This window comes from Octodon degus, unplaced genomic scaffold, assembly GCF_000260255.1.
Source record: "Octodon degus isolate 3935 unplaced genomic scaffold, OctDeg1.0 scaffold00009, whole genome shotgun sequence".
NCBI lineage: Eukaryota > Metazoa > Chordata > Mammalia > Rodentia > Octodontidae > Octodon > Octodon degus.
The window spans coordinates 6844229-6868130 of NW_004524585.1; the positions used below are offsets into that span (position 1 = coordinate 6844229).

Below are 23902 nucleotides of genomic sequence, written 5' to 3' on the forward strand. Positions count from 1 at the left end.
CCACCATGCCCAGTCTCAATGACTGTCTCAGTGTGCCCTGGGGGCAGGGCTGGCATGGTGCATTGGGGATCAAACCCCAGCCACTGTGCTAGCAAGACAATTTTCTATGAGCTAAAACATTTGGAGACATTTTCAAGAAGTCATTGCTCATTTGAGATGAGCCAAGCACTAATCGTGCTGAGAAAAATATTTTAACTTTAATTCTTTCACAAAGTTTGACTCAAAGAAAATAGCCATGATAAATTTATGTTTACTGAGACTGTGTTGCGTTGGCTGTATATAAAAGCAGAATACTTGTTATGATGGGATATAATTGAATAAAAATAACCAAAAAAATGGATCACTGGCCTCAGGAAAGTTAGTATCTAGAGCTAGAATATGTAGAACATGACCACTTGTCATGTGCAACTATTTAGATTTCAGTTCATTAAAGTAAGATTCAATGCTTGTATTCAGTTTCTAAGACACCATAAGCAATTTCCAAATGCTCTGCAGTCACCTTAACTCCCTCGTCACCAACAGTCCACAGTGGGGGCCGGGATGGCAGCACTAGTCAGCCTTGTCAGCCACCCAGAGGCTGAAACAATGAGGCAGCCTTCTTGCTGTGGCATAAAGGCAGGTTTAGGAGCCTAATGCAGGGACCCTGTGGCAAGAAGACCACAAATTTGAATCTACCCGGACAACTTGTAAGGCCCTTTTTCAAAGTTTAAAAGAGATGTAAGTTAAAAGGATCGATGATGTAGCTCAGTGGTACACAACTGTGGTGGAGTGGTAGAGTCTAGGCTTTATTCCTTAGGACAGTACCAGAAAAACAGTAGGCATACGGCTGGAGATGCTGCTCAATGGGAGACCATTTGACTAGCATGTGTGAGGCTCTGGGTTCTATACCCAGGAAGAAAGGAAAGAGAGAAAGAGAGGGAGAGAGGAAGAGAGGGAGAGAGGGAGAGGGAGAGGGAGAAAGAGAGAGAGAGAAAGAGAGAGAGAGAGAGAATGAGGTAACAATGAGCACAGTTATATATCAATAAAACTTTATTTTCAAAAATAAACAGGAGACCAAATTGTTCTGGAAATCACAGTGTGCTGAGCCCCTGTCAAGAGAAATAAACAGCTAATTTCGGTGTAGGGCTGTACCATGGAAACAGAAGAAAAGGTGACTAACTCTGGCCATTTGGAAGCTTCATGGATGCACTATCTATAGCAACGTAATATTTAGGGGCCAGGGAGATGGCTCAGTGGAATAAGTGCTTGCCTTGAATTCAATCCCTGGTTCTGAAAAAAAAAAAAAGTAATATTTGCTTTAACCTACTTTCTTTTGAGTGATTCGTTTTGTACCACTAGAAAATGGATATACTTAATCATTTTATATCTTTTTTACCTTACATGAACAACTTTCTGTATAACAACTTCCAAATTCAGCACAGGGAATTTGTACCTATACATGATGGATCTTCAGTCTTTTCTTTCCCTCCGTTTCCTTTCCATCCCTTCAATTTCTTCTCCTCTCCCTATTTACAAAAGCTTTGTTTCCACTTTTTGCTTCTATTCTCTCTTCTTCCTTTCCTTGCACATTTCGTTCCTATTTCACAGTACTTATACATTTTGGTCCTCATGCCCTTTTGCTTTCTCACACCAAATAAACATGTGACGTTTAAATATGTGTGTCCCGTTCATTTCACTTCAGACCATGGGCCGCATGTAACTTTTACCAGCTTCTCCGTGCAAACCTATTTGCTGTGTCTTAAACAGCCACTTTAAAATCTCTCTTCGTGCATATTGAATTCCAGGTATTCACTATATGATGCTGTCTCTAAGTAGATAAGCAGGCTCTTCTGAAACACTTTGTGACTTTTTCTTCTCTGTATCCCCAGCAGCAGATGTAAGTTTTGCATCAGCAGTCAATGAGCTAATTAGTGCAGCTATGACTTGCTACTGCTGACAGCTCCTCCAGAGCATATGTGTTTGGAAGTTTATGTATTCTAAGTGCTGTGTTTCGTTTTGTTTTTTAGTATTTTCTATTTCTTTAACTGCTGTTGACATCCTTGCAACAGCTCAATCTTGTATCTGTCCAAGAAGTCGCTGAAGTCGTCAACTTCCACACATATGTCAGATTCACCTCAGTTTTCAGGGTGAAATTTTTTTCTTCAGGTCATACTCTCAAATTACTTGAGTTATCATGTTCTGTACATGTATGCTTTTTCTAAAAGACGCATGCCAGGGCCAGGGAGATAGCTCAATAGAATAAGTGCTTGCCTGGCAAGCACAAGGCCCTGAGTTCTATCTCCGGTACCGCAAAAAAAAAAAAAAAAAAAAGTATGTGTGCTCATTTAGCCAAGTGGCATGATTAGCATTTACCTGAAAGCAGTTGTATTTTCACCTAAAGTGTCTGTAAATATATATTTCACAGAGTATAAATTATATATTACATTTACATTTTTATGACCCAGAGTTATAACTGAAAACAAGAGAATTGGACACATAAAAAAATTTTAAAAAACATTGTTTAATGTAAGAGAGACTTTCTTATACACATTTAGATCTCATTTCAAAGGAGACAGAAAACAACCATTTATAATGTTCTTCCAGAGTCACACAGGAATATAAACCAGGGGGCAGGAAAAGGCCTTAGATTTCATCTATATCCTCTGTATTAAGTTAAAATATTATTAATTTTATCAACTATGACTTTCTCTCAAATTTTTCAATTTAATGAGCACATACATCAGAAAAACCAGGAAGTAAAAATTTAAATATTCAATTGTCTGAAAATACTATCGCATTTAAATGTGGCACAGCGTGTAGAAATCATTGCTTCAATCAATTTGTGACCCACTCCAATTAAAGCAGCTGCCACCCATGTCCTTTTCCTGCAGCTGATATGCAGCTGCTTAGGGGACATATACATTTACTCTGAGACTACAGAAGGTTATTTTTACCTGGAAAGAAAGCAGGACACCTACACTGTGCCACTCTAGAGAGGTGAAGACCCACCAGCGCTGCGCCATGGGGACACTTATCGTCTCGTCATCCCACGGAAGCTCAGGCTCCTCCCCCACCTTGATGGCAACGCAGTGCCAACTATGTAAAATGTCTCAGGACAATACCAGCATGCCAGAGGAGGGAGATGAAATTCCTGGGGATTCAGCACAACAGAGCAACTCCAGGTACCCTCTCCAAGCGGAAGTTCTCGTGCTTTCCTACCGCCTAGCACAAAGCGAGAAGCACAGTGATTGGCCGACATCATTTAGAAGCAGCACAGACCACAATCAAGTACATGTAAGCATAAATGTTCCCATCCATTTCCCAGATTTACCAAAAGGCTGAGTACTTTCAATGGGTCCCAGAGCAAGTACAAACTTTACAGAAATGAAATGCAATTGCGATGAAACTTTAATGATGCTCAAGTGCCTGCATCCACTTGTGATGCTCTGCCCAAGTTCTGTGTTGTCTCCTAAGGTCTTAGAGCAAACTCTCATATGTTAGCAGTAACAATCCTCTTGAGAAGCAGCTCTTAGTTTGATCTGCCCTTGGCAGAGAAGGAAAGTCTGACTTTGAAACATTAGGTGGCAACAGGACACCACTGCTATCACAAACTGGTTATCTGACATTCCAGTCACAGGATTAGGATCCAGTGGCATTCCATTATTCAAGAGAAAGTGAAAGGTACGGGTTCAGGCAAGGTGGGCCATAAAAGGCGCCATAGAATTGCAATAGCAACTGAGTTTCACTACTCTTTATAATTTCATGGCCTATGTATTTTACTCTGCCATTCCACTGCTCAGTCTCTATTTATGACTCTTGGGTCATATCTTATTATTAATTCACCAAGAGGGGAAAGGTCCCAGGCTTGTTTGCAGGTATCTTTCTAATTTACTGACATCAGACATCACAACTGAGGTTTTTGCAGCCTCACACAGGGTTAATCATTTAAGAAACATGGTGGGGAAAGTGGGATGACAAAACCTCAATGATTCATCACATTTCACTCTGTGTGGAGGGATAGATAGCCTTGGGACACGTTCAGTGCTTTTCTTTCTTACAATAATTCTCTTCCCACCCAACCTCAGGGTACCTTGCCTGAGCTTCTGACTGGGTGATCAAAACTGGGAACTTAAAAAAAAAATTAAAAAAAAAAAAACTGGGAACTTTGTCGGAACCCCCAGGTTATGGACTCAAAGTTTGTAGGTAACTTACACTGATTTTTATGGTTAATATGGGCTCTGTTCTTTCAGAAACTTATGAAAGGAATCCTTTCACATGGTACACAACAAATGGTACTTGTATTTTGGAAGTCAAGATTCTCACTTGAATAGTTGAGATTCTACATGTCTTTAAACAAAAAAGATAGAAGTAGCTTTATCGTTGATTTGAATGATTGATCTTTATTTCTAAGAGTTTCTTCTGAAGAGGTCAGGGATGTAGCTTAATGGTAGAGGGCTTTCCTAGCATACACAGGGGCCAAGGTTTAAGCCCCAACACTGTAAAAAATAAAATGAGAAGAAAGAGTAGTACTGAGGACAATGGAATATGAAGTTACATAGAAGACAGGTAGAGAAACCCTGGAGAATCATCAGTTTTCAATCTTCCCACGCTGGGAAGCTTGAGGCAGGGGGATCATAAAGTCAAGCCTAACCTGGATAACTTAATAACTCAGCAAGACCTAGTCTCAAAATTTAAAAGGGCTGGAATATCATCCCGTGTGCTAGTCCTCAGTACAAAACAACAACAACAACAAACAAAACAAAACAATATAATAATCTATTTGTGGGCTGGGTGTGGTGTCACATACTTGAAATCCCAGCTACTCATAATGAAGGATTGAAAATTCAAGGCCAGTTCAATCCCTACCTCCACCTGTATTACCAGACCTGCGCTTAAGGCAGCCTGAGCCAGAAAAAAAATCTAAAATTTTGGGGCCAGGGAGATGGCTCAGTGGAATAAGCTGTTCCCTGGCAAACGCAAGGGCATGAGTTCAAGGTTCCGCAAAAAGAAAGAAAGAAAGAAAATTCAAGGCTAGGCCAGGCAACTTAGACTCAAAATAAACATTTTAAAAAGCAATTGGAGATTTAGCTCAGTTGTAGAGTACATACCTAGCATGGGACCTTGTGTTCTATCCTCAGTGCCAGGGAAAAAGAAAAATTAGTGTAATTTGACAAGCTCATCAGAGGAGCCAGATGAACCTTCTCATGTGAAGCAACTAGACAATGGAGTAGTAACACATGAAACATTGGTTTTTAACCCAATGAGACAATAGAGCATGACAGAAGGAAAACAGAAGTAAGCCCTACAGTTAGCTCTTGCTATTGCTCAAAGAGAGCTTCCCTGTAGTAGTGGGAAGAGGCTTAAAGGAATTTGAAAGTTATGGTTTCATTGCTTTTTGTTGTTTTAAATTTTTTTTAACATTTATTTATTTATTATGTGTGTGTGTGTGTGTGGCCAGCTCAGCCCACCAGGGGGCGGGGCTGGCTGGCATGTGGTGCTGGGGGACCGAACTGCGGTCCCTGTGGTTTGCTAAGCTTGTTCCAAGTAGGTGCCCTAGACCACCGAGCCATCTCACCAGCCCCAGCTTTTTGTTGTTTTAAACCTTAAATAATAATGCTAAAACTATTTTGCTGGTACTCACTTTCCCAGTTAACTACACATCATAAATCCTTCAGGGCAGTAAAAACAAATCTAAATCATTATTTGAAGTCATTTAATATCCCATAGTAAGATCCTACAGGGCGTGGGTGTAGCTCAGTGGTAGATGGTTTGCCTTTACGATGTACAAGGCCCTGCCTGTTCTGATCCACAGCAATGGTGGGCAGGGAATGTCTACTGCTGCCCTATTGATAGACAACGATATTGTATCTATGCCACAACAAAGTGTTTACATTTTATTGATGTAGTCTTTAACAGTAATGTTTATGTTGTATAGGAAAGCTCTTTAAAGGCATAGCTGGTAGGTCAAAGAGAATATTTATTTTAAAGCATAATGATTTCATTCCAAAATATTACTTTCATTAGCCATATGTTACAGAAGGCATTCTCCCCTTTATGTCTTATCAACAGTGACTATTTGGCCCTTTTAAAATTTTTGTCATTGGATAGAAAATATTCTAAATGTTCAAAAGAACAGTGCTTTAGAGTTTTCCCCCAAACTGAATTCACAGTCTATGTGTTAGGCTACTGGAGCTGGGAGCTGGTTTGCTCTGTGAGGTCAGCCTGTGAACAAGACTTAAACGGCGGTTTTCTTTTCCCTACGTGGAGGTCCCAGATTGCCTACAGGACACTGCGTTGCTGGAACTGCACCATCTGGGAAAAAGCACACAATACAAGTTAATACAACCATTGTCATATGTGAAAGATACCTTGATATTCCCTGGAAAGAAAATAATAGAAACACAAATCTCCAGGGTTGAGAAGCTATTCAGTGCTTAAATATGATCTATAAAATCCCTACAATCTTATTATCTCACTTCTGCTTAAATTTCTCTAACGACAGTGAACACACAAGAGCAGACAGCCTATGCCATAATAGGAAAGCTAACTTGTATTGAGCACTTATTCTGTGTCAATGCCATTGTAGCTGCCTGGCAGGAAGTATCTCATTTAATCCTCACAAAACCCTACAGGGGACGGTTTACTATTACACCTATTTCACAGATAAACCAAGGAACAGATCACACAGCAGGTGGTGAGTGGTTGTAGCAGATTTGGAGAAGTTAGGCTCAACCTCTACTCCTTACTGCCTCCCAGAGGCAGGTTTATAAAATTGTGGATGCTCTTTTCTTTTTAGATAAAGCTCAATTTATTTTATTTTCCAAAGGTACTCTTAGTTACGCTTCTTATTTCCATGAATTATCCTAAAACTTTCATAGAAACATATTTTCATATTTTAAACTAACTTGTATTGAACATTTATTCTGTACCCACACAACTGTGACTGCCTTGTAATAGAAATTGTATAGGGAAGGATAGACGTTGTAAAGAACAGATTTGTAATGGAAGTTACCTATTACTTTTTAATTCTGTAAACCAGAATGTGTTTAACATATGTTTTTGTGTATTTTTAGGGAAGGATCAACAGGGCGTTCAGGGTCTCACTACTAAATCAGACTCGTAGTGATCCACCTGCTTACAGCCTCCCAAGAGCTGGGATTACAGGCGCACGCCTGAATGCAGGTGCTTTAATCCACTGAGCTATTTGGTCGGCCCCCAAAATGTGTTTAACAGAAGCCTAAGAAATCAGATCAGAGGTCCCACCCCATGGCCAGCTTGATACGATGTGAAGGATCATATCTACTACTTATTGAAGACCCTGAGTCAAGCCAGTTATGAGTCTTTGTAGAAGATGGGGCTAAAGCACTGAGGAAGAGAGGGTCCAAGTTCCCAGCATTAAACCATGAAACACGGATGAAAAGATGAACATAACTCCTTTATGTTTTCAAAGGCTCTGTCAAATCCATCAGTAACATGCATGCTCCTAAAGACTCCCAAAGAATACCTTAGATACCTAGGGATTAAGCCCTTTAGAAGTTCGGTGACAAATGGACTACAGCGCTTATAAGAGACAGGTTTACAAATGATCTGTTTACAGGAATTCAAAGATAATGGAGACTATAATAAAACTAAACAATCCTAAATTTCTACATTTATCACAGAAAAGAATGGGTTATGTGGAAATTCAAATGAAAACAAACAAAATTGGATGGCAATATTGAAATAAAATACACTCACAATAAACATGTAGTATATTAGTCAAAGATTCAACAAGAATACACTGAATTATTCTCTCTCTCCTCTTTCTGTCTCTCTCCCCCCAATTTCTTCTCCCCTCTCTCCTTTTATTTGCTAGAATACCTATGCGCTATGATTTTGGTTTTACTTTCCACTTGTAATCCCACATATCATAGAATTATTTTTTTCCTAAATTTCTCTATTCTTTGCAGTTTTAGAAAGAGGAATAAAATTAATATTCTATGGAAATCCAGGCCACATTAATATTGTAACTTATTTTGCTAAATTACTTGCACATATGTGACATCACAGGGCTTTATTTCTGCTTAGTGAAACCCTGTCTCAAAAACAGAAAGCCAAATCAAACAAAAATTAAATTAAATTAAGAAGGAATTAAAACGTTATGTGCATGTATGAGCTCTGTACAATGAATGTAAATATTCTATGTTGCAAATATGTATGAATAAAAATTAAAAGTGAAGGAAAATAAAAATTATTATATAGTTACATAAATATGAAACCATTTATATAAAGTTTAACAACATAGAAGCAATACTCATTATTGAATAATATGAAATCATTTATGTAAATTTAATAATATTAAATAATATTCATCTTATTTTCACTATTACATAGTGAAATACAAAATTCACACATGAGGGCTTTGTATTTCATGCGAAGCCTCTTTCTGCTGCTAGCATAAAACATACGAGGGGCTGGTGAGATGGCTCAGTGGTCTAAAGCACCTACTTAGAACAAGTTTAGCAAATCACAGGGACCACGGTTCAATCCCCCAGCACCACATGCCAGCCTGCCCTGCCCCCTGGTGGGCTGAGCTGGCCACACACACACACACACACACACACACAAATAATTAAAAAAAAAATAAAAAAAATAAAAAATAAAAATAAAACATACGAGACCAGGAAATTTATAAAAATAGAAGTTTTTCCTCAAAGTTCTAGAGGCTAAAGAATCCAAGACCGAGGTGCCGATACATTAGGCATCAGGGAGGCTGCTCTCTGCTCCCGAGCTGTGGATCCTCACATGGGGAAGGGGCGACAAGGGATGAACGTGACGTCTGCACGGGCAGAGGGGGTGGGAGGACAGAAGGGCCCAGCTAGCTACCGTCAACCTTCTTGAAAGGCACTGCCCTCACTCGGGACAGGGAATTCCTGAGACCTAAGCACCGCCTCCAGGCCTCACTCCTAACATCCTCACCTCTGGGCTAGGTTTCAAAAACAAGACTGAGGAGACACGCAGAGTTAAAACACAGAAAAGGATTTAGTACAACAACTTAAGGTGGGGATTTGGGGGAAGAGAAATTGGGGGAAGAGAAATGTGTTGAAGGTGCTATGAGCAGGGAATTACAAGTGCGTTTTGTGTCTTAAACTGGAAGCGGGAATATGGGCATTGTTATATTATCATTACATTTGCATATGTGTTTGATATATTCATGACAAAATCTAAGAAGGCAGGAAAGTCGTCCTTTTTCTTTAACTGGAAATACTGTGTCTGGATATGAACATGAAAATTACAACCTGGAGGGCCAGCCAGGTGGCTCAGCGGACTAAAGTGCTTGCTTAGGCAGAGCCCAACGCCCAGGGTTCGATCCGTGGCGTGCGGTGCCAGCCCCGGTCTGGGCGCACTGAGACAGAGATTGAGACTGGGCGTGGTGGCACACCCTGTTATCCCAGCGCTTGGGAGGCTGAAAACAGGAGGCTCACTACAAGTTCGAGCGACGTAGTGAGACCCTGTAGACCCCATACTAAATACAAAAAATAAAAATAAAATTACAACCTGGGCTGTCATTCTGAGGTGGGCAGTGATCAGTATTTATACCCTCACTGAGGAAAACAGGACCTGAGAAATGCGAAGAACCTAATTTCTCTCTGATGTGAACCTCTGGATCTCTTCTGCTATACCATGACAGCATTCTTAGGTTAGTCAAAAAGAATTGCTATTTGTTGTCCTGATAGCCAAAAGCACACCAAGTTATTACCATTCTTAAAAGTTCTCTTGTTCTAATCTTTCCTTTTTCTAAAAGCAGTGTTTCCACTCAGAATGCTATCAAAATTACAAATTTTCTTCATAAATACTCTTCATATCCTCATTCTTAGTTCAAATTCCACTTCTGCCATATGACTTTTCTTGGGCTCGGGGTAGATAGCTCAGCGCGGCAGCACCTACCCGGCAGGTGTGAAGTTCTAGCTCAATTTCTGGTGCCAAAAAAGAAAATAGAAGACTAAAAGAAAATAAGACTTTTCTTCAACAAGAGATTCTTAAATATCCCTCCCTATTCCAAATGACTATTTAAGGCTACTCAATGAGTATCATACATTCCTATAATGAAGATGCTTTGAAAACATGCTCTGGAATCTTAAACTGTAATTTTGGGTCATTGAACAGCAGCTTTTTTTTTTAAATGGGAAAACCTATTTAATTATGCACATACATAGCAAGTGTTCATCATTTAGCAATAAAAATTAGTGATTATTTAATTTGTCCCAGCTTTATGCTATTAAAGCATCCAATACATCCAATAACGAACAGACAAAAGAACTGAAAGGACAAAAGTGTTTTCCAGCTCAGCAGTACAACAGCTAACAGTTATAAGCCCCTACTATGTGCTGGGCACACAACTAGATGTTTTGCATAAAATATCACACTTAATCCTTATGGTAATACAACACAAAGTTATTTATTTTCCATACATATGGAGTTTAAATGATATAATGTCACAGAACTAGAAAGTGGGTATTTGAAGATTCAACAGCAAGACTTTAAGCCTTAAAAGACCATGCTTTATCAACATTCCATCTTTCCACTCAACAATTTATTCACTTACTGAATTTTGGCTTAGTTACTCTTTGTAATAACGGAATACAATCATAGGGAAAATATACATGTTTCTACTACCAGGGAACTTAGACTGGTGGACAAACTACACAACTGCATTCCAAATATACCACAGACCATTTCAGAAATCATAACATAGATGTAGCACTTGAGCTGTGCTCACTCAGCCACGACGCTTTGATTTTTCTGTCATTATTGGTCCCATAATATAATGCGAACAGGCTTAGCACACAAGGTGTCACCCAGAAATAAGATCAGCTAGGACAACTGTTGCTGATGATATCCGTCCAGGATTATACAAGCATGACAACCCACACCGCAACAGTACAATTTGACTGCATGTAGAAGCAGCGCAATCCAGAGGATTTCAAAGATGCTTCAGCTTTACACCTGTGGAAAACCTAACGGGGTTGTGCGTGCAGAGCTGATCACTGAAGCATAGCACTCACATCCACCTCTGGGAAGATATTAACATGTATCGTGCTCAGTAGACTACTCATACACGTCAATGTCATGGGTTTTTGACCTAAAACTCAGTGTGCCTTTCATTCCAGTCATGGAACAGTGGACATGCTTTTCTCCCTCAGGCAGCAACAAGAGTGCAAAGAACACTCTGATTTATATCTTGTGTTTATAGCCTTAACCAAGATCTCTTACAAATGTGTTAGCATGTGAGGAATCTTACAGAAGAATAGGTGGCCATACAGTTTACAAGCACAACACCAATTCTTATAGTTGAATAATGCAAAAATTGTTGCCTTTTTCTTAAGCTATGTTCTTTCTGGAGACTTCACTATTAAACTGAACAGGTAAGAGTAGGTTTCATTTCCAATGCTTGCGTAACAAAAGAGCTCAATGTAATTAGTCTGAATATCTTGTGTAACAGTGATTGTGTATATGTGGTTTTATAATTGAAATGATTGTTCAGGGTTAACAAGGCTGCACTTCACTGTCAACCTACACTTACTTCATTTGGAATGCAGCTTGCACATTGCATTTGCCATTAATTCAATGGCCGTTTGGGGGGAACCTACTAAATAGAGTGCTGAGGAGAATCACGATGACCTTGTTATCTTAGTATTTTATGTTTTAGAACAATAGGCTGGGAACAACTAATGTGTTGGTAAAATCCAATACTGATGCTTCACCAAGGAATATTAAGAGAAAATACATGTGTATCATTTCTTTACTATGCAATTTGCTTGTGAGTTTTTACTGCCACTATTTTTTCATCCACTCATTAAACAAGCTTGCTTGGTTGCTTTTGTGAGGTTTCTGGGGTTTTTTTTTTTTTTCTTTTTTCGCATTTCCTATGCACTTACAATACTGGATATACAATGATGAGTGACCTTAAATGCTTCCCAGACTAGCAATAAAAAAACACCCTCATACACATAAAATGGCACAACAGGAAAGTGCAAAGGTAGAGTCCTGCCTGCCCATTACAGAAGCCTTGAAGGCAGTACACCCAGCCCATCCTGCAGAGCACCAGAAGCAAGGGAGCGAAGTGAGTGTCCGGGAAAGGCGTGGCAGAGCAGGCGACAAGGGCTGAGGCCTTAGGAACAGGTATGACAACTTCCCCACTCTGAGGCAATGAGCATGAAGATGGAGGTGGACGTGAGAAACAGAGTATTTCTTGCAGGAATAACAATAGAATAACATGAACAATAACCTTCCAGCACCTAGCAAAGGGCTCTGATACACAATAAGCTCTCATGTGTTATTTACATCAGTGAGCCATTCATTCTTAGTTGTACTGGGGAAAAGAAATGGTAATGGGGGCCGGGGAGATGGCTCAGTGGAATAAGTGCTTCCCTGGCAAGCACAAGGATCTGAGTTCAATCCTCGGTTCCGCAAAACAAAAAAAAAAAGGGGGGGGGCTGGTGAGATGGCTCAGTAGTCTAAAGCACCTACTTAGAACAAGCTTAGCAAAGCACAGGGGCCGTGGTTCGATCCCCCAGGACCACAGGCCCCTGGTGGGCTGAGCTGGCCACACACACACACACACACACACACACACACACACACACAAATTAAAAAAATAAAATAAAAAAGGAAAGAAAGAAAAAAGAAATGGTAATGAACTGAACTACAGTGATGGTAGGAGCAAATAAAAGGATGAGCTTGAGAGATTTTTGATAAATTTGAGGCAGTTTCTATCTACAAGTACAACTGACAGGTGCTGGTGATGGCCCCAGTTGGGAGATGCAGAGAGTTCAAAATCACTCCATAACCTCCAAACTAGATGGATGGCTGGGCAGCTGTGTCCTTAAAATAAAAAAATAATAAAAATTACTAAGATTTAAAAATAATGATGACTGGGGCTGGGGAGATAGCTCAGTAGAGTAAGCATTTGCCTGGCAAGAACAAGGGCCTGAGTTCAATCCCCGGTTCTGCCAAAAAATAAATAAAAATAAAAAATAAAAATAATGATGACTGAATTGGGGGTATAGCCAAGCAGCACAGCACCTGCCTGGCAAGCATAAGGTTCTGAGTTCAATTCCCAGTACAAATAAATAAATAGATAAGCAAACAAAGAAACATTAAGTCCAGTTTTGACATGAGGAGTTTGTATTTTTTGTTTTTGAGACAGGGTCTTGCTATGTAGTGCAGGCTGGCTTTGAGCTCCCTTATATAGCCCAGACTGGCCTCAAACTCACAGCAATCCTCCTGCCTCAACCTCCCAAATGCTAGTATTATAGGTGTGCACCACCATGCCTAGATTGGGGGTATTTTTAAATGTGTACCTCCTACAGGTATGTGAAAACACAGGTGCACTGCTCCCAAAAGGTTTGATTCTGGTGTATTGATCTACAAGCATCAGCCTATGGCAATAGATCAACAGCAGAGGCATGGATAAAATTAGTTGGAAAGTATTAGACAATGCGAGGACCCGTGCTGAGGGCTGCTGAAGAACTCTAAAGAAAATCAGCATTTGAGGAAGACAGACCCTTAAGGAAGTCAGAAAAAGAATCATAAAAACATAAATTTTCAGAATTTAAAGTCCGAAAAGTCAAGAGAATACCCACCATTGAAAAGCAGTGCTGTGTAGTGGTTAGCCAGATAAATAGGAGATAAAAGCACTGGATTAAGCAGTCAGGTCATCCTTGATGCCTGAAGTTAGTGGTGGGAGTAGAAGGGAAACATTTGTTACACGATGATTGAGAGAAAGGATGGAGGAGGATACAAGATGGCTAGATTACATCACATTACATACCCCATCCACACTTTCCAAGATAACAAAAACAGAATGGAAAGATAAGAGCCAAATGCTGCAGTGCTCTAGGCAAGCAGTGTAGGTGAAGTAACATCCCTGTGGAGTCAGCTGAGATTTGCTGGGCTTGAAAACAGAAATGATTATAACTCCCCAAAGAATTTTCTAAGACCAGCTCTGTGAAACAAAGTGTGCTATTGGATGTCCGATTAAGTGAGAAGAAGATTCCCCATAGGCAACCTTAGGGGCATGTAACATTTGCTCTCAATCATAGCAATTGATAGTGAAAATGCAGTCTACGAGGGGCACGGAACATGTCATAGCACACCATTTGGCTAGTTGAAAAACATCAAATATATAAATTGGTGCCCAAAAGGAACTGAGGAAAACAGGCAATAGAGGGACATGAAATCTGCAGGTAGCTCCATGGCTCCAGCATTAATTTGTCCATGAACAACTCAATTTATTCATGATTTATTAAAAGTTAACACTTAAAGTCAATTAAAAACAGTATTTCAAGGCCTTAGAGCAGATCATTTGATAATGTATGCAACTGTCTTGTTTTTCAGTAAAATAACGCAAAAAGATTTCAGATATAATATTTCTTTTGGTTTAGTTCTTTTTATTTTTTAATGTATTTAGTACAAGGTCTACAGGATCTCAGTACGTAGCTCAGACTCATAGCGATCCTCCTGTTTTCAGCCTCCCAAGTGCTGGGATTACAGGCCCATGCCACTACGTCCATTCTCAATGGCCTTCTCAGCGCACCCCAGAGGCAGGACTGGCACAGCATAGTGGGGGGGATCAAACCCTGGTCCCTGCATCTGCCTAAGCAAGTGCTTTAATCTGCTGAGCTATCTAGCTGGCCCTGATTAGTTTTTTCAAAACATTTATTTGAAACAACAGATACATAAATAGTTTCAAGTATGCAATAATAGGTAGAGAAAATTAATTTAAAATTTCACCTGGCGGGGGCTTGCAGGTTGGCTCAGTTCTTTAAAGTGCCCGCTTGGGCAAACTCAGTCAGGTGCAGGGGACCTCGTTGCGATCCCCAGCTCCACATGTCACACCAGACCCACCCTTAAGGCAGCCTGAGCCAGCCAAAAAAAAAAAAAAAAGAATCCTTCTCAAGTTAAAAAAGAAAAAAATTTACCTGGCATTTATGTCCAGTAGTTCTGAATACATGCTTGAGAATGAAGAATCACTAGCTCACTTAGTCAAAAACCCACTACACATTATCTACTATGTGCCAGGGTATTATAAGCAAATTACAGGATGGCTGTGCAGATATAGAGACAAAAATGACACATTCCTTCTTGTCTTGTTAATTATATTTGAGGAAAAAGCACCAGAAAATTACTATATAAGAAAAGCTAAAGTGAAACAAATAATTGTGAGATCAATGGAAAGACTTCCCTAGGGGAACTAGAGGTACAGCAGAAAGTTTTCAAAAGATGCAAGTTGAAATACAAAGTTCTAAAAGGACTGGGAGTGCTGGTGAAATTGATTTTTTTATGTTATTATTTGTGAAATTGATTTTGAAAGTCACAAAGTGGCTACTTGTTAACTGCAGCCGGAGCTTTAATGCAGCCCACTGTCAGCCAGGGTGTGGGCGGATCAAAGGCAGATCTAGGATAGGCCTTGAGTTGACTTATGTAGAATCTGTACTTGTAAGATTGCTTCAGAAATAAATCCATGGCTGTTAAGAATGCCAGGAGGAGTAAACAATGGCTGCTGTTATCCTGGGCCTTGATAGAGAAGGTTCTTCTTTTTTTAAACCTGGATAAGAAGGGAAACGATGATTCTCCAGGAGCTGTTGGCAGCTGTCTTTCGCCAGTAAGAAAAGGAAATTAGCACCTAAGAGGCAAGGCAGAAAAACGAAAGACCTGAGCACTAGGCACAGCCTTGAATCAAGTTATGCTTCATAATTACGTGTGCAAACTCCTTTTATCTGAGTCTGTAAACAGATTCAGTTATGCCATCTATATGTATCTTGAAACCAAGAGAGATGTAACATATGTATTTACAAAGTGATATAAATGCAATCAAGGTGAATACACTTTCATGAAACCCACCCTCTCAACATAACAAGCATGTTCAGTATCAATATAAATACCCCAAATAATGGGAAATGTCCAGTATTGTGTTACATGCAGAATTGTAATACAAATCAACTCTTTCCAGAGCAGGACTAGATGTAAATGCTGTGTAAGTAAAAATGAGAATTTATTCTACCATTCCATAGTGGAGTTGAATACCTCACTTTCATATATTTTTTTGTCTACTGTGAGTGCAGAGAATCTGAGAAATGAACACACATTAGACTAAGCTAAAGACAAATCACTGAAGAGACTTATAAAAATAAGAAGTACAACAAAAGACAGTTGCTTGATGTCATATTTCAGTCTCTGAAGATTTTTTTTTTTTTTTGTATTTAGGACAGGCGTACAGAGTCTTCAGGGTCTCACTACTAGATGGGACTTGTAGTGATCCTCCTGCTTACAGCCTCCCAAAAGCTGGGATTACAGGCACATGCCACCACACCCAGGTGCCAGTCTCTGAAGATTAAATGAGAACCAAGAAGATTGGTGGATAATCTAGTCAACGTTTAACTGATATTGTAACTAAACTCCCAAATATTTAGGTATTAGTAACGAGATGCTTTCCCACTTTTATTATTTGATTTCTAATTTTGCTTAGATACATTATCTATGCATTCAAGGGTTGCTGGGCATGATAGTACCTGGCGGCAACCCCAGCACTCTGAGAGCCTGGGGCAGGAGGATCACAGGTTGGAGCTCAGTCTAAGCAATTGAGTTACTTGGAGAGATCTGTCTCAAAATACAAAATTTAAGGAGTGGGGATGTAGCTCAGTGATAGGGCCCTGGGCTCAGTGTCCAGTGTTGAAAAAAAATGTATAGAGTGGAAGCGCACAAGCAGTACAAAGGGGCACTCTCAGCCCCACTGCCCAGAGGCTGTGACTCACCACAATGACAGAACAGAGTGAAAAAGTTCTGCTGGATTTGGTGATCTGCCTCACTCATCTATAAACCATTTTACACCTTTTAAAAATCATTTTAAATTTTAAAATAAGTATAGATGACTAGCAAGTTGTAAGTGTGGTACAGAGATGTTTATACACCTCACCCAGTGTCTCCTAAGGCTTATGTACTTATGCTACAATATGAAAAATGGTAACTTGATATTGAGGCAATGTGTGTATAGTTCTGTGACATCACAAGCAAATCTGTGTATCCATCATGATCAAAATATATAACTATTTTAGTACAAAGATCTCCTTTGTTCAGTCCCTTTCTAGGCACTTCCACCCTCATTCCCGACTTTTGTGTAACAATTACACTTCCCAGGTGATACAGCGTTATTCATTTTCCACTTAAATCTCTTGTCTGCTCCATTACTGTAAAACGTTGTCTCTATCATTTGATGTCATAGCCTGCCAGGATACTCTAATCTTCAGTTTCAAAAATAGTGCAATATACTTCTAAACTTATCTCCTCTGCTATATGGTGGGGAAGTGGAGCCAACTTGTGAATTCTCATTTCTAATTTTTCATTGTTGGTGATTTCAAGTTTTGTGTCATCTTTCCATAGCTTTCCCCAAATCCTCTCCTTAGACTACCAGATTTAAACACTTAAGGGTCCAGGGAGAAGGTTCAGTAGAATAAGAGCTTTCCTGGCAAAGCGCTAAGGACCTGAGTTCAATCCCCAGTCCTGCCAGAATTAAACAAACACTTAATATTAAAAAAAAAAAAGGAAACATTTGCAAAATAGGAATCCAATACCTTGAGATTTCTACTGGACCAATAGGATTGTTATGTGAGAGTCAAAATGGGATTATGTGTTGCTCGGTAAATGAAGGTAGAAAAAAAATCAGTGATCTGTGGCGACTCAGTCACTCTTCTGTACAACTGTAGGCTCTGCCTAAAGATCCAATCTCGCTCTCAATATTTCCTGTAAAAGAACACAACCCTTGTCTTCATAAAACCCAGGTTGGGGGCTGTGGGAGGGACGGTTGTTAATTTAATTCTAACACCTGCACACTTCTTGGGTTTGTGTTAATTTTCTCGAATTTAATTGTTTGGGGGCATCAGGGTAGCTTTCATCTTGCAGACAGGTAATAAAATTTTAGTTTGGATTGTGCAAAAGCTTAGCAACACGACGTTTGGTATGCAGGGTGCAATTTTGTTTTGGATTTCAAGCTAGGAAGGGGCAAAGAGTCAAGCCTGAAGGCTGTGCTTCCCAACCTTTATTCCTAAACACACCATCAATGAACACCCAGCCTTTCCTAGTTGGTCTAACTAAGGTGGTCAGTAAGACGCCACACTTCCTAGGATTTTAACAGTGGAGGCGATTATGATCCAGTCCAGTATGACATGAGAAAAGAATGCATGACCACCTTCATAACGGGGGGGGGGGGGGGGAGACTAGCTTAGTTAGCTATAGAGACAGAAAGACGGACACACCTTCCTGTGGCCGGCCTCATGGTGGCCTTAACCCATTTATGCCAATTTAAAAAAAAATTACATTAAGTTTAGGCTCTCTAGAAAGACTGGAAGAAAGAAGAACCTGAGGACAACACATTTCACTTATGTTCCACTGTTACAGGCATTCCAAAACTCGGTCCCTGGGCATTACAGCGCTAAAAGACCACTTTAAACCCAAACGTGGGGGCACAAGGCGCGAGGATGAGGCAGGAGGCTCGCAGCGAGCTAGAACCCGGCAATCCAGCGACCGAGGGAGACGCCGTCCCAAATACGAAAAGGGAAAAGGGGCTGGAGCTGGGGCTCGGCGGTGGGCCCGCGGGACCCAGACAACAGCCGCGACCGAGAACGCTTCCGGCCGCCCCTCGCCGAGCCCGAGCGCCACGGCGCGGCGGCCTCGCGTCCCCGCCCTTCCCACGGGCGGAAGCGGCCATGGCGGCCGGGCGGCTCCGAGCGCTGGCGGGCGCCACGCTCCACGGGCGGGCTCCCTTCGGCCCGCCGCCACATCCTCTCGGCGTCGCCGTGAGGCCCCGACAGCAGCGGAGCTTAACCCTCGGCGGTGCCTCCGAGGGCGGACGCGGCGGCGCCACGCCTGGCTCGCAGGACGGGCCCGAGAGCCCGGCGAGACGGCCGGGCAGCGAGGGGTTAACAGCGGCGGAGCGGCGGATCGCGGAGCTGCACGCGGCCGCCTGCGCGGTGAGCCTCCCGTCGCTCCCCGCCCACCCCGGGCGCGCCTGCGCGGTGAGCCTCCCGTGCGGTCCCGCCCACCCCGGCCCCTCCGAGTGCGCGTGCGCCCCGGGCGCCCGGTCACGCCCCCAGGAGGGTCAGCGAGGCGGGAGGGCGGGGCGCGCGTCTCCAGCTCCCAGGACCTTAGCGCTGGAGACCCGGTCGTGGCGTCGCGCTGCACTAGGGGTTGACCTTGTGACTGTCCTGAGGGAGGGTGGGGCTTGTTTTCTGATCACCTGGGCGCAGTGTGGGACCAGTGACTGCGCGCATTCCCGTGTGTGTGTGTGTGTGTGTGTGAGATGGGGGAGGGGAGATTAAGTAATTGAAGTCTGACGGAAAATGTGCTATGCAAACATGGTAACTGCGTTATCAGTTAAACACTTTGCTATCCGGTGATTTTAAAAATGCAAAAGAAGAAAGGGACAAATTTTCTTTTAATTTTTTTCGTGGCCCTCTTGTTCTTTCTGCACTCTGAGAGAGCAGAGGAAATTATAGTCAGGAGTTTGATCCTGGACTGCCTTGAACTATGTTTTCTTACGTTTTGTGGATTTGATATTTGTTTCCAACAGCATCTAAACTCGGTGCCTCTCAACACATAAGACATGAGTTTGAAGATGGCATATTTATATTTTTATAACACTTACAAAAGAAACAGTGATAAAAGGATCTGTTCCAGTGTTGAAAGTGAATAAATGTAAATCAAAACAACAGGCAACTTTCAAATTTTTTCCTCTGATACTGACGGTTGAATCCAGGGCCTACTCACTGAGCTACAGCTTCAGCACCCCCACCCTTCTTAATTTTGAGACAGGGACTTCCCCAAAGTGGCTAAGTTGTCTAGACTGGGCTCACACTTGGATTCCTCTTGCTTCGGCTTCTGAGAGTGCTGGGATTTTACTGTGTGGCACTATACCGGGGTTGATCTTGTTTATATACTTTCTGTAAAATGACCATGTGTAATTTGTTGCCACACTTAACCATGATTTGTGAATGTAAGTCAAAATCTCTCATCTTTAGAGCAAACACCAGCAGCGTGTAAAACCAGGTTCAATCATCAAGAAGAAAGGAACGAACCTTTTCTTACTCAGGAAATCCATAGTTGTCTCACGAGTATCAGTATCAGAAGTTAAATGACTTCTAGGAGACCCTAAGTCCTCACAAAGAGAAGCTGCTGGTTCTTATTCAGCCGGAGCTGCTCTCTTCTACACATCTCTAGAAAGAGAGCTCTCTTAACTAACCAGTGTGCATCGCTGACTATCTTGCTCTGTAGTCAGCTGACAGCCCTTATCAATCTTTGTTGCCACCACTGTGTGGGTGGGACCCTTTTGCACCTCATACGAAACGCTCAGCCAAGAAGCTCAAAGGTTCTCAGTGGAGGGAAGGGGGAGCAAAGCTGGAGAGTGAACAAGCATATGCAGGAGTTGGCTGTTAGGTTGGGGAGATAATTGCCCTCCCAGTCATTCAGAAACTATGAAAAGCGGAAGGAGGCCACGTGCTATTCGCAGTGTTTGGTTTAGCTCCCAACACGAACTTTATAAATAAAGAAGGGAAAATCATCTAAAGTGTGTGGGGCATTCAGTCCCTTGCAATCTGTTCCTGTGGTCTCAAAGTGCTTGGGACGGTTTTACAACAAGCCTGGAGGCTTGCTGGGTTCCTACTTCCTTGATAGTATCTTTGCTGGATGTCTTAGCTGCAACTTGGACCTGAACTTTGAACCTTAGCAGTCCTTATTTATTTATTTATTTATTTTCTTTCTTTCTGTCTGTCTGTCTGTCTGTCTTTCTTTCTCACTTTATTCAGAAAACACAGTTGGTCTTTAGCCACTAAATAAGACATTGATCTACAGAAGAAGTTTTTCATGACTCATTAAAATGCATGTCAGCATATATGCTAGTTTAATGTATATTTTATTGAAAGGTTCTATACAAGAACATGTGGTAGAAATGTTATGTTTTTAAAGGCCATAGGAAAATTCCCCTATAAAATTTCAAGACTAAATATCACTGAAATGTCTCAGAAGTTATTTACTTTTACCTTCACACAAAGCATTTGGAATTCTTGTTTTTAAAAAATGTGTGAATGTATGTAGAACAATGCTTCCTTGATTACAGCAATATTCTAGAAGTTGCTTTTGATGAAACTTTGAGAAAGCAACAATTCTTAATACGTTAAAACAACTTTTTTACTTAAAATTTAAAACACTCTAGAAAAAGTGTAAAATATGCAATGGAGTAACATTATGAAGGTAAAGAAAAGTGTTTAATAATGGCAAAAGTAATACTTTTCTATAAGGACTGTTGGTTTTGATTAGCACCTTTTCTGTAAGTCTAAATCATTATGCACATATTTTAAGTACTGAAATTGCAACTGCAACTTCTGAGTAAAAGTCCATTCTCAGCCTCTTAAGCTCTTAAAATCACTTAAATCACCTGTTATTAAGCTTGCTACCTAGAAACTGACTGAAAAATATCAGAGCAGTCACTAATAGTTACTGGGTATAGAGGAGTTCTTGTTTTTCCATCAACTTCTCATTTTCTCAACTTGTGTATTTTCTCCTGTAGTCACATAAAGTTGGATCATAGTACATGTTGGAATGCATTCAATCTTTCATTGAACGCGCCACTGAAATTGATGGGAAGAAGTATAATAGTTTTTTACAATGTTTTCCAGTACCTTAGGAATAGAAATTGTGTTGAGGAGACAGGATGAGTATTGAGATGATTGGATCATGTGATTTGCTTACCCTTTAGGCTGGCCAGTTAAACTATGTGGACCCAGCTACTGGTTTCATGGTGCTCACCATGCTGGCCCACTTGCAGAGGGGCGCCTGCTGTGGCTCTGCCTGCAGACACGTGAGTAACAATTTGCCTTGTAATAGCAGTTTGCGGTGCTGCTATAACTTCATAAAGACCTGTTATTTGAACAACAAGTCAAATAAAAGAGCCAAATAGACCTGGAGTGCACTTTTCACAAGCTACTTCAGCCAAGGACAATGAAGTCCTTAGTACCAACATAGGACCTTTAAAGTTAATGGAATTTTGTAATGTTTCATGGTAAGCATCAGTCCCTAAAAATGCTGTGACTAGAAATTCATGGGAGCCCTTTATTACAAGCAAACTTTTCATGAGGTTCCAAATAAGTTATATTCACTAGGCAGGTACAAAGAAGGTAGGAAAAGGAATCAAGGATGTGGCAACCTAGTTCCCAAGAAGCATTTTCTTCATTATTAGCTGAATAAATAGAAATTAGCCCAGCCTGAAGAAGTGAAAGGTGGGTTGCCTTCAAATGATAAAGATTTCTTCCTTCCTTTCCTTCCCTTCTTGCCAATCCCTTCTACTCTCCTTCCCCTCTCGGTCTCCCTCCCTCCCTTTCCCTCTCTAGCTTTTTTTTCCAGTTCTTTACTTTAAAAGCAACTACAAAGCCCAGTTTCCCCAAATTTAGTATTATACATTTCCTAATAATTTTATATCAATTGGTAATATCTCTATAATTATTGCTGAAAATAAGTTAGTTCCTCCTTCCCTATTTTGGCAAATAAATATGAATGAGTTTTTACTATTAAAAACATAACATTAAGGGAAATTGTTATAGGGTTGAGATATAAACCAGTAACCTGTTTATAGAACATTTTATATGGATTGTTGCAAGAAAGGATTACTTCCTTTAATTGAATGGCTTCTTAATTAAAGAATAGACACTAAGTGTATATATTTACTGCAGCCTTATTGAAAAACTCAGCCTTCACTTTTATGTATAGTCCTACTTGTGCAATGAATGCTGTTTCTAATCAAATGCATAATAGCTTTGTGTAAATTGAAGACTTGGGATATTCTAAGTAGATATTTGACAGTAAAATTCTTAAAGTTGGAAGGATGCATTTAGGAAATGGTTCTTGAACCCTAATTAGGACCATTTGTGAAAGTTGCTGTTCTTCTCTTCTTGGTCGACAACACTTGATAGAGCAAATGATCTATATAATGTTCTTAACAATCTTTTTTTTTCACTTGAAAAGAAGTGTGCTTTTTCAAAATAATTGTTAAGTCATTTAATAATATGCTTTATTTCTTCTGCAGTGTCCATACGGTCAAGTCAATGTTAAGGATCCATCTAAAAAGAAGCAATTCAATTCATATTTTTATGTTTGACAATGATTTTTGTCTCTGTTCTCTGATTAAACATGTACTTAAAAATAAATGTCTAATTCAGAATTACTTTCTGTGTTCTATTTATTGTAATATAATATTTAATATGGGTATTTCTCATCTGAAATACCCATATTAAAAGAACATCAATGGAAAAGCTAACAAATATGTGTTTTGAAGTAGCACAGTGATAATTATTCCTTTTTTTCTTCATTATCAGACACATATGTTGAGGAAAGACAATAATGACCATTCTGTTAAATACAAGTAGCAATTAGATCACATGGGTAGCTCTTGACGTCTTTTAGCCTTGGTTCTCTACTGTTTTCTTATCAGTGTTAGCAGCCAAGGGAAGTTGCTGGCAAACAGAAGGTTATTTGTTCATGTGATTTATATCTTGAGTATTAGGAGAGTGATATGATGCAAGTTTTTGAAGCATATGAGTGCCCAAGAAATGCTCTCATCTTTCATCTCTACTTTTAATAAAACCTTTAAATCACACTGACTTGGAGGTTGGACTGCTGAAGACACGTTATTGACCATCTTTCTTCTTTCCTCTTCCATTTCTTTTGCCACTTGCCAGGCAGATCTGTCTTTGTTCCATTCACTGTGGTGATGATGTTTCCAGGAGGCATCAGTCCCCAAGCTGAGTCAAGAACTCACAGGGACTGTTTTTTCCACACCTTTTCTGTTTCAGCATGAAGATAGTGGTCCCCAGGACACCCTTTCCTAGCCACTGGCTGA

The 23902-nt window shown here is 40.5% G+C and overlaps 1 protein-coding gene across 2 annotated transcripts; it reads left to right on the plus strand.

The window, feature by feature from the left end:
* Nucleotides 1-18716: 18716 nt before the first annotated feature.
* Nucleotides 18717-23215, plus strand: CUNH1orf53 (chromosome unknown C1orf53 homolog). 2 transcript variants are annotated; one of them, XM_023708670.1, is made up of 3 exons: nt 18717-19031; nt 21767-21868; nt 23090-23215. In XM_023708670.1, exons 1-3 carry the CDS (start codon nt 18723-18725, stop codon nt 23159-23161), a joined length of 483 nt encoding a protein of 160 aa, XP_023564438.1. In that variant the 5' UTR covers nt 18717-18722; the 3' UTR covers nt 23162-23215. The 2 variants fall into 2 exon arrangements, with proteins under 2 accessions (XP_023564438.1, XP_004625501.1); XM_004625444.2 differs by having other exon boundaries at nt 18717-18986.
* The last annotated feature ends 687 nt before the right edge of the window (nt 23216-23902 follow it).

Excerpts from the sequence above, each read along its gene's own strand:
- CUNH1orf53 (XM_023708670.1), top strand. The coding sequence starts at position 18,723 with ATGGCGGCCGGGCGGCTCCGAGCGCTGGCGGGCGCCACGCTCCACGGG. Across the intron at positions 19,032-21,766 it reads ACCCCGGGCGCGCCTGCGCG|GCTGGCCAGTTAAACTATGT; the intron begins GTGAGCCTCCCG and ends CTTACCCTTTAG. Across the intron at positions 21,869-23,089 it reads GTGGCTCTGCCTGCAGACAC|TGTCCATACGGTCAAGTCAA; the intron begins GTGAGTAACAAT and ends TTTCTTCTGCAG.